Source organism: Syzygium oleosum, unplaced genomic scaffold (assembly GCF_021117445.2).
Source record: "Syzygium oleosum isolate NSW1041296 unplaced genomic scaffold, Sole_v2.1 Sole_v2.26, whole genome shotgun sequence".
NCBI lineage: Eukaryota > Viridiplantae > Streptophyta > Magnoliopsida > Myrtales > Myrtaceae > Syzygium > Syzygium oleosum.
This window is the reverse complement of record NW_026607510.1, coordinates 467,941-483,294: the sequence shown is the minus strand read 5'-3', so window position 1 is coordinate 483,294 and position 15,354 is coordinate 467,941. Positions and strand designations below refer to the sequence as shown.

Below are 15,354 nucleotides of genomic sequence, written 5' to 3'. Positions count from 1 at the left end.
AACAGGTAAAAGGACAAAGGGTAAGGCTTTGGAATCCTCTAGCTCTGTTTAAATTGTCCTTGGGGTGTGACTTGAACAAGGTGATTCTTCAGTTTGTAATGTGCTTGTTGAAGCTTCTCCCTCCTCAATAGCATACATTCACTTGATGTTGTTCGGGGATACGATTTAGACGGTGAATCAGAGAACAAATCTTTTGCAAATGCAATACGACATGGTTGATACCGAAGGCAACATGCTGTGAACTCCTTATCTTATCGAAAATCTTACTGTGTATATCATGCCGCGAGGAAGGGGATTGGGAAGTGGATCTACACACATTTCGTGATGGCGTGTACGTGTGGAGCACTTTGATCCTCTCATATTGACCTTCGGACATGAATAGCCAAGCGCTCTTGTGGCACAAACCGTCCGGCGAACATGTATTCATCGGAAATGGACATCAGAAAATCTGTACTCACCACAAATGGAGCTATACGTGTGAACGACTGGCACTGGCTCGATAGTCACCTATTTCATTTGTAAATCGCGCTCGAGATGCTCACCTGGCGAACCAAAATGCCTACTTGCTGATTCTGGGTGAAATACCTCATCAGTGTCTCCCATTCAAAATCTCGAACGCATGTGCATCGTCTTGCTGCCTAATGAAAGAAAAAAACCAATGATGCACGAGGACAGGACGGGTGTTCCAATATTAACAAAAGATGTCTGTCGAGTTGGATTCTCAGTCATGTAGAGGTGCTACTCCTTTTGCAAGTCTCTTCAAATGTAAAAATATTTCAAGAGGGACGACAGCACCTCTGAAAGAGCATGCGAAGTTTCAATGCTATGAAAAATGGTCGTATCAATTTGTGACACGATCCATTCGACTAGCTTGTGGGATGACTGAAATTGGACCTATCATTCATACTTTAGTGTATGACTGAAAGAGCACATCATGTACGCTTCCGTCATCATTCAGTGGATGTACTGAGAAATGCACCAAACATTAGTCTAAGTGCTTAAATAAATTTACATATCCCTCGTTAGAACAAAACGATGTGCGATAATTCGGTGGTCACTTTTCAAAATTTCCACACTTTGGAATAAAAATAAGCGAACCCGTTCATCATAGTCATTGTTTAGATTGAACTTCTACATTCCTTTGAAAATAATAGATCTAGCAAATCAGGGGAGGGAAATTTCTTTCCTGAACCCAAATCCACCGAACAGGGTAGATCTCAAACGTTGATTTTATTGGATCCCGAAATCAACGATGGTGATGCATTTGGTCCACTAGGCTCGGGTAAATGCAAGAATCGACCACTCTCGAGTCACCATCATCCACATATTTTCATGGGATAAATGCATTAGAAGTCCTAAAACTTATTATGAAAGTGCATTTGAATCCTAAAACTATCAAAAAGTGTAATCAAGTCCTAAAACTTGTCAAGTTTGTGCAATCGAGTCCTAAAGTTAACATCGTCAATTAGTCTTAACATAGAGAATGCTGACGTGGCATTTTTAAATTAATTTCTCTCTCCTATGTGGTATTATAATTATTATTTTTATCTTCAAATCTTATTTAAATTAGATTTTTATATTTAAATTAGATTAAAAAATTAAAATTTTATTTAAAAAACAACAACAAAAAAAGAAGGGGAGGCCTTGCCAGGAGGGCCCTGCCATTGTCACCCATCGCTAGCCCCCTCGGCGATGGTGGCCGGCCCAAGAAAGGGTCAGCGAGGCACGCCCAAATCTAGGTTAAAGGTGCCCAGATCTAAGCAACACCGGCCCCAAGCGAGAGTTGGCAACCCTCGCCAAGCCCCGGGCAAGGCCTCACCGGCCCTTGGCTGGAGCCCTCAAGGCTCGCCCCAATTTGGGCAACGCCTTGCCTGCCCTCGCTTGGGACCCGCGGAGCTCGCCCAGGTCTAGGTGACGCCAACCCCTGACAAGGGCTGGAATCGCCCCAATCTAGGCGAGCCTCGTTCCCTCGCCTGGGCCAGCAAGGCTCCCTTTCTTTCTTTTTTTCCACGGTTGTTTTTGTATATAAATTTTAGCTTTTTAATTTAATTTAAATAAGATTTAAAGACAATAATAATAATAAAAATACGTAGGAAAAAGAAATTAATTTTAAAATGCCACATTAGCATTTTCGGTTAAACAAATTGATTATGTTAACTTTAGGACTTGATTGTACCAACTTAACAAGTTTTATGATTTGATTGCACTTTTTGAAAGTTTAAGGACTCAATTGCACTTTCGCAACAAGTTTTAGGGACTTTCGCGATAAGTTTTAGGGCTTTTAATGCATTAATGCCTATTTTTATTTTTGCTAATGTGTCGCCTTTTTTAAGATGTCTTATATTTGGTCTATTGATCGATGTCAAGCAGTTACTTATTTCTATTTTGTCAGTCATACATGTTTCTAAAGTCAAATGGTGATTATTATTTAGTACTTTCGTAAGGCAACAAATGAATGGTCAGGGGTATGTAGGTTCTTGCATGGGTAGGGTGTCATAACCCGAATCCACCCTATAAGTTCCGGTTCCAAGTTTTTTTGGAACCCAAAGCCTATCCTATAGGCTCGTAGAATGACTCAAAACATCGGTGGTATAATACCTTGTACTAACTTGTATTTTTCAAATTTGTTTTGTTGTATAAAAGAATATTGCGGTCCTCGTTCCTAATACATTGAACAATCAGTGCAAAATATAAGTGGGTTACAGTATAAAATATATGTTCGTGTCTAATAGTAACATAATTCGAAAATGATAATGATATCGGCGCAGATTACACCACGTAAGACGGCCGGTGTCAACATCAGAAATTTCCAGCTAAAATTGACCATAAGGATTGTATTGGCAAATCGTCAAAAGATAACTAGCAAGATCGAAAGGTTCAGAACCCAATCAACATCAGTACAATGGGTTTGTGAATTACTCGGTAATCATCCCACACTCTAAAGTCCTAAAACCTACCGTATATCCTTCATTCCGTACTTGAAACGCGCAATACAACTATAGAACTATTGAAAAGACAGAACGCGATCATTCTGAAATTCTATAACCTTTCTACCACGATTACCATTTCGATCACGTCATTAGAAAAGAATAAATCGCAAATGACGACCAAGACTTCGTTCACCATGATAAGCGCATCCGTCGTCCCCGTCTCAAAAACAAGTCTTCCCCTCGAATCACCGCGCATGCGCCATCGGCTCCTTGCCATCGTTTTCCCAAAGAACAGCAAGAAGTCAAGCAAGAACGCACTCTCTTTTCACGTGGGTTGGGGTTGGGGTTGGGGGTTGGGGGATGGGGAGGAGGGAGGAATTCCTGCAGAAAAGAAGGTAGGAAGGAAGGAAAGGGAAGGAGGGGGCTCTCGCGTACGGACGGGGGGGCGTGCGTGCGTTTGACCGATGGCGCCAACTTTTTGGGTTTTGGCCAATTTCTCATTCCCGCCATTTCGCCGCACCCGACCCGATCCCTCCCCCATCTCCCGCCTTCGATTCCATGGCTTCCCACGCCCCCGCGTGACCAAACGCCGCTGACCCATCTCTCCTTCTCCCTCCATCTCTTCTGGGTCTTCATTGCCTTTCCAGTTCGAGCCCGATTTCGATTCTGGGTCGTCGGCGATTTCTTGGTCCGATTCGATTACCCCGACAGCCAAAGAGGGAAGGAAAGATCCACGGATGGGATCCGCGGCTTTATTAGACTCCGCAGCCGCGACGGGTAACGCTCCCGCCGCCTCCGCTGATGACGACTCCTCCTCCTCCTCAAAATCGTCGCCTGGTGAGTTCGGGGAACCTCGTTTCTGTTCGTGATGATGGGGGGTCTTCGCGCATTTCGCGTGTTCCATTTAATGCCCGTCGCTTGCCTTTTTTTTTTTGTTTCGCCTTTTCTTGGGGGGGTCATTTAAGGGCTTGCCTGGGTTGTGATTCCTATGGGATTCGGGTTGTGTTGGCGCTTGCATTCCATATGGGTACTTACCAAACTCGCCCAGTTTCGTGAATTTTCCCCCAATTTGGTATCTTTTTGAAATCTGGGTTTTGGGGTTGCTTCCATCGACTGCAGACATTTTCATGCTGTTTGTGTTGTTGTAGTTGCAAGATTCACTCTCGTTCTCTCGCGCTTTCTCTTCTTGATTGGGTTTCTGAGATTTCATTCGGGGTGCTTTTTTTCCGGGTTCTTGCGTTGGTATTGTTCGTCTTCCTCTTGTCATCTTTGTTTTCTTTTCGGGGTTTTCGACTATAGATCTCTAGAGACCTTTTAGTTTGATCTTGGTTTTTGATGGTGTTGGATGGAGTATTTTTTGTTTAGTCTTCTTCATCTTACCGTGTTGAGTGGGGTGTGTGCTCATAGGGATGGCGAAGAAACAAGGCAAGGAAAAGTCTGCTGCTGCTAATCCTAAGAAGGCATCGACGATCAACAGGAAGGACAAGAAACGGAGCTTGCCTCGGGATGGTGAGGAACCCGCTGGTTCCCGCAAGATGCCGAAGCGAGCTGCTGCATGCACGGATTTCAAGGAAAAGTCCATGCTTATCGATGAGAAATCATCTCTGATCGAGAAAAAGAAAGCAAAGCTAGCTGATGAAGAGATTTTGGCGATTGGCCTTACTGCTGGGAGAGAAGAGGGTCGGCCAAATCGGAGACTAGCTGATTTCATTTTGTACAACGAACAGGGAGTCCCGCAGCCCCTCGAGATGTTGGAAGTGGATGATCTGTTTATCTCGGGTCTGATTTTGCCTCTTGAGGAAAGTGCTGAAAAGGAGAAGGACAAAGAGAAGGGTGTCCGGTGTGAAGGGTTTGGACGTATCGAATCGTGGTCTATATCCGGTTACGAAGAAGGATCTCCGGTTGTATGGCTTTCAACTGATATTGCTGATTACGACTGCCTCAAACCGGCAGCTAGCTACAAGAAATATTACGATCACTTTCTGGAAAAAGCCCGTGCTTGCGTGGAGGTCTACAAAAAACTCTCGACATCTTCTGGAGGAAATCCTGACTGCAGTCTCGACGAGTTGCTCGCTGGGGTGATACGTGCAATGAGTGGAAGTAAGAGCTTTTCCAGTGGATCATCGATCAAAGATTTTCTTATTTCTCAGGGCGACTTTATCTACAACCAACTGATAGGCTTGGATGAGACTTCAAAAAGTGATCGTATGTTTGTGGAACTGCCTGTTCTAGCAGCTCTTAGTGATGAGTGTAGTAAGTACGGCAATTTTACGCAGGCAAAATCAGCACCTTCCGGTAAAGGGATAGTCATTGGTTCAAAATCTACAGATGGAGAGGTAGCGGCTCAGTATGGTTCATCTGCTGGTGGGGCTGAGGAAGATGAGGACGTGAAATTGGCTAAATTGTTGCAAGAAGAAGAGTACTGGCAATCAAGGAAACAGAAAAAGAACCAGGGTTCAGCTTCTGCATCAACCAAATTTTACATCAAGATCAATGAAGATGAAATAGCAAACGATTACCCTTTACCTGCTTATTACAAGAATGATGATCAGGAAACGGACGAATTTATAGTCTTCGACAGTGAACTTGATATGGTTGACATTGATGATCTCCCAAGAAGCATGCTTCATAATTGGTCACTTTATGACTCTGACTCTAGATTGATATCTTTGGAGCTTCTTCCAATGAAATCTTGCGACGATATTGACGTTACAATCTTTGGGTCTGGCGTAATGACTGCTGATGATGGAAGTGGATTTTGTCTCGACACGGACACCAATCAATCTTCCCCAGTTGGTTCTGGAGCCCAGCACGTGGATGGAATGCCAATCTACCTGAGCGCAATAAAGGAATGGATGATTGAATTTGGATCATCAATGGTTTTCATATCGATTCGGACAGATATGGCTTGGTACTTTGCTGCTAAAATATCCTTAAATATTCTGGTCTTTCCTGTACTTTTTGTCCACTTGATTTCAGGTTTGCATGCACTTAATGAAGTCATGTGAATGCAAATCTAGAGTGCAACCTGCCTAGATTGTTTGAGGCAAAAGCATATGCATGACACGCGCACGTAATGAGCTAGGCGAGATTGTTTGCAATTTTCGAAAATTATGAAATCCGAAAATTGAAAGAGCCACTCAAATAAAAGCTGATATGAAAGAGCGAATGAGTATCTACTGACATAAATGATATACTCTGGAGCATCTATTTCTGTCATGACATATGGATTATGTTTTAATTGCATTCGTCAACTTAGCATTAGATTCTCCTCTGAAGATAGTATGGACATCATGTTATTTATAATAAGATAATATATCGGTCCCATTTTTTGGCAATTCGGATCTGATGAATATATGTAAAATTGGGCCAATTATGGTTAAATTGAAAGCATCAAATAAAGAATGAATTAAACACTTTTCTGTTTGAGAGGTAAGTTTTGCACCACATTCTGGTGCGAGCGTCAAGGATCGAACCCCAGTTGTGTCCCTGAACCCCCAGAACCCATGCCACCAGGCTGACCGCCTGGTGTGAAAACATTAACCAAGTTTAAAAAGAACATAAAAAGCTAGGAAACGCATAACCGAAGGCATTCTAAATGCATCTCTAAATAGAGACTTTGAGCATTGAAATATACTAGACTAGGTCTTTGATTTATTAAGAAAGATTCTAAGCTTCTTCTGTTTCTTAAATGTGGCCCTTTCCTGACTAGATATCTCTCAATTAAGTTCATGGTATCGTAAAGGGGCCTAGCTATATCGTGTCTACTTGTGAGGTAAATGAAATAGGCAGGTGTTTGTCTCCGTACTTGGCAGGAAATATGCACTTGAGTGTGCTTACTTTGCCTAGATAGTCAAAAAGTGCAAACACGTGTTTTACATCACCCGAGCATTGAACCTACGAGTCGATCAAATTTTTTTGACATTGCATGAATAGAAAAAGGGGGATCAACAGTTGATGACGTTACTGATAATGGCGTTACACATAGGACAACGTACTTTTGATGTAAGAATATACTTTCATGTCATTAAAGAAAGTATTGTGATTTTGTCTCCTCTTAAATGTTGAAATCCTTAGTAAACGGACTGATGAGGATTCGATTTTTCTCTGTATATTCAGGTACAGACTCGGGAAACCATCAAAGCAGTATGCTCCATGGTATACTCCAGTACTTAAGACAGCAAGGGTCGGAATAAGCATTATTACATTGCTGAAGGAGCAAAGCCGAGTATCTAAACTTTCATTTGCAGATGTCATCAAGAAAGTCTCAGAGTTTGAGACATCTCATCTGGCTTATATTTCTTCTAATCCAGCAGCTGTTGAAAGGTATGTGGTGGTGCACGGTCAAATAATACTGCAACTGTTTGCAGTATATCCTGATGAAAAGATCAAGAAGTGTTCTTTTGTGATTGGTCTTTCAAAGAAAATGGAGGAGAGACACCACACCAAGTGGCTTGTGAAGAAGAAGAAGATTATGCTGAAGAACCTGCCAAACTTAAATCCAAGGGCAGCTATGGGATTTGTTTTACCGAAGAGAAAGGCCATGAAGGCGACAACAACCAGGCTCATCAATAGAATATGGGGTGAGTACTACTCCAACTACTCACCAGAGGAAATAAAAGAGGGAACGGGCACAGATGCAAAAGAAGAGGATGACATAGAGGAGCAAGAGGAGAATGAAGAGGATGACAATGAAGATATATCAGTAAATCCAGAGGAAAGTCAGAAAACTGGTTCAGCACCTAGGCGAAGTAAGCCTGCCTCTACACATAAAGAAGTTAGATGGCACGGGGAGTCCGTGGGTCAAACATCTTCAGGTGAAGCTCTGTATAGACAAGCTGTTGTCCATGGTGAAACAATTGCTGTAGGAGATGCAGTAGCCTTGGAAGTTGAGGAGTCAGATGAACTTCCTATGCTGTATTATGTGGAATACATGTTTGAAACATCAAAAGGAAGCAAAATGTGCCATGGACGAATGATGAAGCGAGGAACTCAAACCGTCCTCGGAAATGCTGCTAATGAGAGAGAGGTATTTCTGGTGTATGAGTGCTCAAACATTGCACTAGTCGATATAAAACAAACTGTCGTGGTAGATATTCGTTCAAGACCTTGGGGATATCAATATAGGAAAAGTGATGCCAACGCTGATATGATCGAGCGGACAAAGGCAGAAGAGAGAAAGAAGAAAGGATTGCCACTTGAGTTTTACTGTAAAAGCTTGTATTGGCCTGAGAGAGGTGCATTCTTCAGTCTTCCTCGGGATACAGTGGGTCTTGGGTCAGGAGTTTGCCACTCATGCAAAGTGAGGGAAGTTGAAAACGAGAAGGGAACCTTCAAATTGAATTCATTGAAGACTGGTTTTATCTACAATGGAGTTGACTATCTTGTTCATGATTATGTCTACATAAGCCCCCATTTTTTCACTGAGGAAAGAGTAGAGACCGGAACTTTCAAGAGTGGGAGAAATGTGGGCCTGAAGGCTTATGTAGTATGCCAACTTCTGGAAATTATCTGTCCCAAAGAGTCCAAGAAAACTGAGGCAAACTCAACTCAAATGAAAGTCCGAAGATTTTACAGACCGGAGGAAATCTCAACTGAGAAGGCATATTGTTCTGATATCCAGGAGGTGTAATTTTGGTCCCATTATAGTTGTCACGCCTATTACATGTTAAATTCTTGATTTCACCATTTGATTGCATTATTCCAATTAGAAGGTACTTTTGCTATTAAAGAACGCATTTAAATTTGCAATTGTTGATTATAGGTCTACTACAGCGAGGAAACGCAGATATTGAATATTGAGAGCATTGAAGGCAAGTGTGAAGTAAGGAAGAGGAGTGACATTCCGTCTTGTGATTCTCCAGCAATGTTTCAGCACGTTTTCTACTGTGAACATCTATATGATCCTTCAAAAGGATCACTCAAGCAGGTAATTTGCGTTTCTGCTAGATTCTCTCCCAGCAACTTTTATTCATTTTGTATTGTAAAAGAACTAAAAAGGGGTGTTTAGTAAGAGTTTGCTTTTACGTATTTCATTTCTATAAAATGGAAATAGTAATCATGATCATAGTGGTCATATTAAGGTTTTTCTGGCGTTGGTCAATTTAAGGATACAATCGTGAATCAAAAGATGCATTGTTTGTACCGTGAATCTAATTCATGGTAAATGATAATATTCGTAACAGCTTAAATAGATTGACAAGGTAGAGTAACTCACTGAATTAGGTATTAATTTGGAGAACTAATTACACGATAAGGTATTATTTAAAAGGACAGCATATCATGAGGATACTATCTAATTGATAAGGCCCTGGCATACCGATAGTCAATTTATTTAATCTCTAAAATGAAGCGATCAAATGTGCTTTCAGTTCTGTAGAGGCACCCGTCCCTTCCTTGATGAAACAGCTATGCTCATTCATCCCCCTTCAATTGATCTTATTAGATGCGGTTGTCGATATTTGGAACTCTTAACAAAGTGTAGAAATATAAAGCAGAGTCAATTCTCCATATTTTTTTCCTTCAATGGGTAACAAGTCTATAGTATGTCTCTTTGTGTTCAAACATAACCAAAATAAGATTTCAACCTCAAGAACACTGTTCAATCTATAACTAACCAAGTTCAACTTAGGGTTATGATGAGGTTTGTTCTTAGTCTTTAAAACGTTAAATCTTAGAGGGATAATAAAAGTTAGACCTAATTGAGGTTTATTTGGCTAATTCTAGAATTAATTAACCATCAACCGAAACTTGAACAGGAATCAAATCATGACCATATCTTGACCATCTTGCATGATAATTGCACACTTTGGTAGAATGGACTTGTATATGAATCTAACAGAATTGTACAATCTGAATCATAAGTCCTGTGATTGTAACGACATTGATTGTGATTATTGACTTTCCCTTTTATTTATTTTCCTTTTTCTTTGATTGGCATGATGGATCCTATAAGTATGTAAAAGATCGGGGCGGAATTGCAAGATAACACTTCTCTCTATTTTTTGTTGATAGTTGCCAACTCACATTAAACTTAAGTACTCGGTCGGAGTGGATACTGATGCTGCATCTAGAAAGAGAAAAGGGAAGTGCAAGGAAGGAGAGACTGATTTAGAAATGGAGAAACAGAAGGAAGCATCTCAAGGGAACAATTTGGCCACATTAGACATTTTTGCTGGTTGTGGAGGCTTATCAGAGGGACTGCAACGATCCGGTAACTTCATTTCGTAACTTTTGGTAATCATCTTACTCGTCTATGCACAACTCTGCTTGTCTCTTTTAACTTGGGAAATCTCCAATATGCAGGAGTTTCGAACACAAAATGGGCAATAGAGTATGAAGAGCCTGCTGCAGATGCATTCAAGCTCAATCATCCAGAGTCGTTGATGTTTGTCAACAACTGTAATGTAATCCTGAGGTAGGCAAAATCATTAGGAAGTTTTTCTCTCACACAACCAAGGAGCTAACCAATTGTAACAGTTCTGAGCTTGAAGCAAATGCTAATGCAGGGCCATAATGCAAAAGTGTGGGGACATTGATGACTGCATCTCAACCCCTGAAGCAGCAGAGCTCGCAACATCCTTAGATGAGAAGGAGATAAGTAACTTACCTTTGCCAGGGCACGTAGATTTTATCAACGGAGGACCTCCCTGCCAGGTTATCTTTTATCTATCCTGCATGCCATTCCCTATTCTATGGTTTGTTATCATGACTCAGACGCCATGCTGAGACCAATTTATGTTCCTACCAGGGTTTTTCCGGAATGAATAGATTCAACCAAAGCACGTGGAGTAAAGTTCAATGCGAGATGATATTAGCATTCTTATCATTTGCTGATTACTTTAGGCCCAAATACTTCCTCTTGGAGAATGTGAGGAATTTTGTGTCCTTCAATAAAGGGCAAACATTTCGCTTGACTCTGGCATCCCTCCTTGAGATGGGGTATCAGGTAGAATCTTGCGAATCTGCTGAAAATGAAAATAGTTGTTGAAGATCTCCTTTTTCCTTTTTTCATTTTTCTGAAAGATATGCTGACTTTTGTAAATGCATATTTGTTTCGGAGAGACATTCATGTGCATGCATACACATTTTCCTTTTAGGTGAGGTTTGGCATTCTGGAGGCTGGAGCATATGGAGTTTCTCAGTCACGGAAGCGGGCATTCATATGGGCAGCCTCTCCAGAAGACACCCTTCCAGAGTGGCCAGAGCCCATGCACGTCTTTGCTGCTCCTGAGCTGAAAATCACATTGTCAGAGGATTTGCAGTATGCTGCTGTTCGAAGCACTGCAAGTGGAGCTCCTTTCCGTGCAATAACTGTCAGGGATACAATTGGAGATCTCCCAGCTGTGATAAATGGAGCATCTCAGACAAACCTAGAGGTAATATCACAGATTAAGAATGCTGTGTCAAATCTTACCTAATAGGTTAACCTTGCTACAAAGCTTATCTACTTTCTCTTTGTGCAGTATCAAAATGATCCTGTCTCATGGTTCCAAAAGAAAATAAGAGGAAACATGGCAGTTTTGATTGATCATATATCTAAAGAAATGAACGAGCTGAATTTAATCAGATGTCAGAAAATTCCAAAGCGGCCAGGTGCTGATTGGCGTGACCTTCCCGAAGAAAAGGTAGATACTGATTCATTTTTTTTTTTGGTGGCTATGATAAAGAATATACTATGCGTGATTGTTGGACCAACTAATTTTCAACTGTTTATTGTCCTCTCATCAAATGCAGGTTAAATTGTCAAATGGACAAGTTGTTGATTTGATACCATGGTGCCTTCCAAACACAGCTAATCGGCACAACCAGTGGAAGGGGCTGTTTGGAAGATTGGACTGGGAGGGTAACTTCCCAACTTCCATCACAGATCCTCAGCCAATGGGAAAAGTTGGGATGTGTTTTCACCCTGATCAGGACAGGATTCTTACAGTTCGTGAATGTGCCCGATCTCAGGTATGAAAGTCAATTTCTTCTCTCTGCATTGCCGCTCACTGTGTATATCATCTTCCTTTCCTTCATTTGGAGCAAGGATTTTGTTGTAGTTTGAAGTACAAAATGGGATAATGTATAGCTTCAGTGTCTGCTAGTTTGGATGAAGAGAGAGAAACACGTCATGCTTTTTTGATTTGCGGCTTTTTTCACCTGCCTTGAATGGATTATTATCCTCCTTGGCTAATGTTGGAATCTGTCGATTGTGGATCTAATTTGATCGTATATGAATTATCATTATTGTATGATTTTTGCAGGCATCCTATTCACACCTAGTCAAATTGTTTACTATATGAATTGCATTGAATTACAGTCTAATAGACCATAATTCTATTCTCAATTAGGCAAGAGATTGCATTAAAGGTGACTTTTCACTTAGGCAATGGTCCACAGCGTAGTCCTCTCTTAACTCTTGAACTGCTGTATGGCATTACTACTTCTGTATATGTTATCTTGCGATGGTAGTTGATGGAATCACGCATAACAAAATGCGGTTATTTACTTTTAACGGTAGCTGAATGAATATCTAATTTTTAATCGGTTAAAAATAAAAAGAATTCCGTAAGGATCTAGGAATTTCACAATATTCTCTCGACTTTGGAAGATCATAGATGATTTTCTTTTTTATGTAGAGTTTAAATGTACAAATGTATCTCGAAGTTCTATATCAAGTCACCAGGCACGATCTGAGGATTCATTTTCTTTTCTTCTTTCATCTATTTCAATGCAGGGCTTCCGTGACTCCTATCTGTTTGCTGGAAACATTCAGCACAGGCACAGGCAGATTGGTAATGCTGTTCCCCCACCGCTGGCATATGCACTTGGAAGAAAACTCAAGGAAGCAATGGGCAGCAGGAGGGTCTAATTAGAGGAGAGATCAGGTGGGCATTAGAATGAGCGAATTCAAATGCCCATATTTCTCTTTATTTTGACAGAACAGATACAGAGCAACCGAAGAAGCTTGCCATATATCACTTTGCCGGATGGGCGAAAGCGAGTATTCATGCCTTTTGATCCTTATTGTCTTGAACATCATGTGCAGAGATTGCCTTCCTGAATTGATAGAAGTTGCATCAAATAGAAAATCAAAAAAACAAGACCGGCTCGAGTTGCTGTACAGAGAACTTGCTTCCTATTATATACAAATTAGGAACGTGCGCGAAGGATTCATATATGTTGCTGATGATCATGTATGGGGAACCTGCGTGCGGGTTGGCCCGGGCAACGTTGAAGCGGCGCCGGGTTTGAGCGAGTTTTCTGCCGAGAAATCGCTGCTGTTGAAACCAAATTAGTGCCCATTCGCAAAGCCCCATCTCTAGTATTGTCATCTTTAGTCGACCAAAGAAAAGGTTCAACCAATTCGTAGTGCTTCATAGATCATATAATTGTCAGGAAAATGACTTTGCGCAACTCGATTGATCCTGTGCCCTTCCGGATTAATGGTGAATTTAACTTTCCTTCTATATCTATATTCCGGTGCCCGAGGGCACGCCGCGCCATACCATATTCACATATCGTATCTGTCAGCCAACCTCGCGATTTAGAAGTAAAGGAAAGGAAACCATGATACAGAAACCCAGTGGCGATCGACTTCGATGAACAGGAATGCCGTGCTCCCGGAATTACATTTAAACATTAATTTTATGAAATTAGTGATGGATGTGATTGCTGCTGGATAGTAATTTGGCGGGTAGGATTTGGCACGCGATTCGGCCGACAAAGCCAGGAAGCTATGATGAGAAGTCAAACCCACTTGCATCACCTAACAACAGCTTCCATGAATTCCTACTACAGACAACCCATTTCGTAGTTATGAATTCGTGAAATTGAAGTATTATTTTCTGGAAACGTGGCTGTGGATGAAATCCTTGACCTCCATGATCAGTTTGGTGGAGTGGGCCACCTCCGGGAAGATGTAGAAGGCGTGGAACATGGTCGGGTACTCCACCAGCGCCGCCTCCTTGCCGGACCTCCTCAGCCACTCGCAGTACCTCTTCTGCCAGTCCCTCAGCGGGTCGAAACCCCCCACGAACACCAACGCCGCCGGGAACCCCTCCAGCCCCGCCACGTCCACCGCGTTCGGGCCGCTCACGTTCGCCGCCCAGTGGTCCCGGTCCGCCCCCTCCGGCAAGAAGGCCTTCCAGCAAATGTCCGTCCGGGGCACCGACACCAGCGGCGCATCCACGAGCCGGGTCTCCGATTCGGTCCGCTCCGTGCCCCCGAAGAAGGGCTGGATCGACACCAGCCCCACCACCCGGACTCTCTCGAGCCTCTTCCCCTCCGGCCGGCAGGCCCTCACCGCCACGTGGTGCGCGATGTTCGCCCCGGCGCTGTCCCCGGCGAGGAAGCACTTGGAGACGTCGGCGATCGGGGGCAGGGCGGAGGTCTCGTCGAGGAAGCGGAGGACGTCGAAGCCGTCGTCGTACTGGGAGGGGAAGCGGTGCTCGGGGGCGAGGCGGTAGTTGACGGAGACGACGACGGCGGGGAGCTTGCGGGCGAAGCGGCGGCACACGGCGTCGTAGGCCCTGGAGGCCGCGCTGAGGAAGCAGAAGCCCCCGCCGTGGAAGAAGACGAGGACGGGGAGGGGGGAGGAGGCGGCGGAGGAGGAGGAAGGGGTGTAGAGGCGGAACCAGAGGTGGCGGGAGGGGTCGACGGAGACGTCGGAGGAGGAGACGCCGTTGGCGGGGGTGGGGTTGGGGGCGGACCTGAAGTCGAGGAAGCCGATGAGGCGGCGGTTGATGGAGCCGTCGTCGCGGCGGCAGTAGTCGGTGACGCGGGAGAGGAGGGAGACGGCGACGCGAGTCCTCCAGGGCATGTCCGGCGAGGATGGGGAGGAGGACGAGGATTTCGCCGACGTCGCCATTGGCGAGGAATCAGGAGGTGACGGATGGGTCTTCGGTTCTTTGCAGAGAGGGACAAATGAGGAGGAGGGAAAGATCAGAGGAGAGGTGAGGAGAGGGAGAGGAGCAGAAGACGACACGCCACACGAGGAGTGGGGACAGGGGGCGCGGTACGGGAGTTTGTGCGGGCCCTACTGCCACGTGTCGCGCGTTTATTGGGCCGAGCAATGTTCTCCCCCGCTACATCATGGGGGGAAGGAAATAATGGCGATTTCGGAGGTGGTGGTTGCGAGAAAACATTAGGCGGTGCCGGCACTCCACGTTGGCGTGGTTCCCTATCACTCATGAAGCGTCATGAAAATACAAGTGACGCTGTGGGGCCAGCAAAATTTTTGCCACAAGAAATAGTACTCTTTCTCTCTCATTGGCCTGCAAGCTAGGCCAGCTCTGCACGTTCCGATGCTCGCTCCATTGATGCATGCTAGGCCAACTCTACATGATTCAGCGCTCGCTCCATCGAACCCTGAGAGAGAGAGAGGCACAGGTCGATCGATGGAGCGAGCACCGGAACGTGCAAGGCTAACGAGAGAGGA

The 15,354-nt window shown here is 43.7% G+C and overlaps 2 protein-coding genes across 2 annotated transcripts; one reads left to right on the top strand and one right to left on the bottom strand.

The window, feature by feature from the left end:
- The first annotated feature begins 3,304 nt into the window (after positions 1-3,304).
- On the top strand, positions 3,305-13,087 carry LOC115682619 (DNA (cytosine-5)-methyltransferase 1-like). Its single transcript, XM_030606893.2, has 12 exons — positions 3,305-3,767; positions 4,338-5,841; positions 7,050-8,556; positions 8,695-8,859; positions 9,945-10,143; positions 10,236-10,347; positions 10,439-10,586; positions 10,681-10,878; positions 11,030-11,308; positions 11,396-11,557; positions 11,667-11,885; positions 12,652-13,087. Exons 1-12 carry the CDS (start codon positions 3,668-3,670, stop codon positions 12,784-12,786), a joined length of 4,728 nt encoding a protein of 1,575 aa, XP_030462753.1. The 5' UTR covers positions 3,305-3,667; the 3' UTR covers positions 12,787-13,087.
- A 401-nt stretch (positions 13,088-13,488) lies between these two features.
- On the bottom strand, positions 13,489-14,854 carry LOC115682662 (probable carboxylesterase 18). The gene has a single exon (XM_030606959.2). It carries the CDS (start codon positions 14,782-14,784, stop codon positions 13,756-13,758), a length of 1,029 nt encoding a protein of 342 aa, XP_030462819.1. The 5' UTR covers positions 14,785-14,854; the 3' UTR covers positions 13,489-13,755.
- Positions 14,855-15,354: the final 500 nt, after the last annotated feature.

What these genes read in the sequence shown, in the direction of transcription:
- LOC115682619 (XM_030606893.2), top strand. Translation starts at nt 3,668, where the DNA reads ATGGGATCCGCGGCTTTATTAGACTCCGCAGCCGCGACGGGTAACGCT. An exon ending in TCCTTGAGATGGGGTATCAG is followed by an intron (nt 10,879 to 11,029) that starts GTAGAATCTTGC and finishes TTTTCCTTTTAG; the next exon opens with GTGAGGTTTGGCATTCTGGA. An exon ending in CATCTCAGACAAACCTAGAG is followed by an intron (nt 11,309 to 11,395) that starts GTAATATCACAG and finishes CTCTTTGTGCAG; the next exon opens with TATCAAAATGATCCTGTCTC.
- LOC115682662 (XM_030606959.2), bottom strand. Translation starts at nt 14,784, where the DNA reads ATGGCGACGTCGGCGAAATCCTCGTCCTCCTCCCCATCCTCGCCGGAC.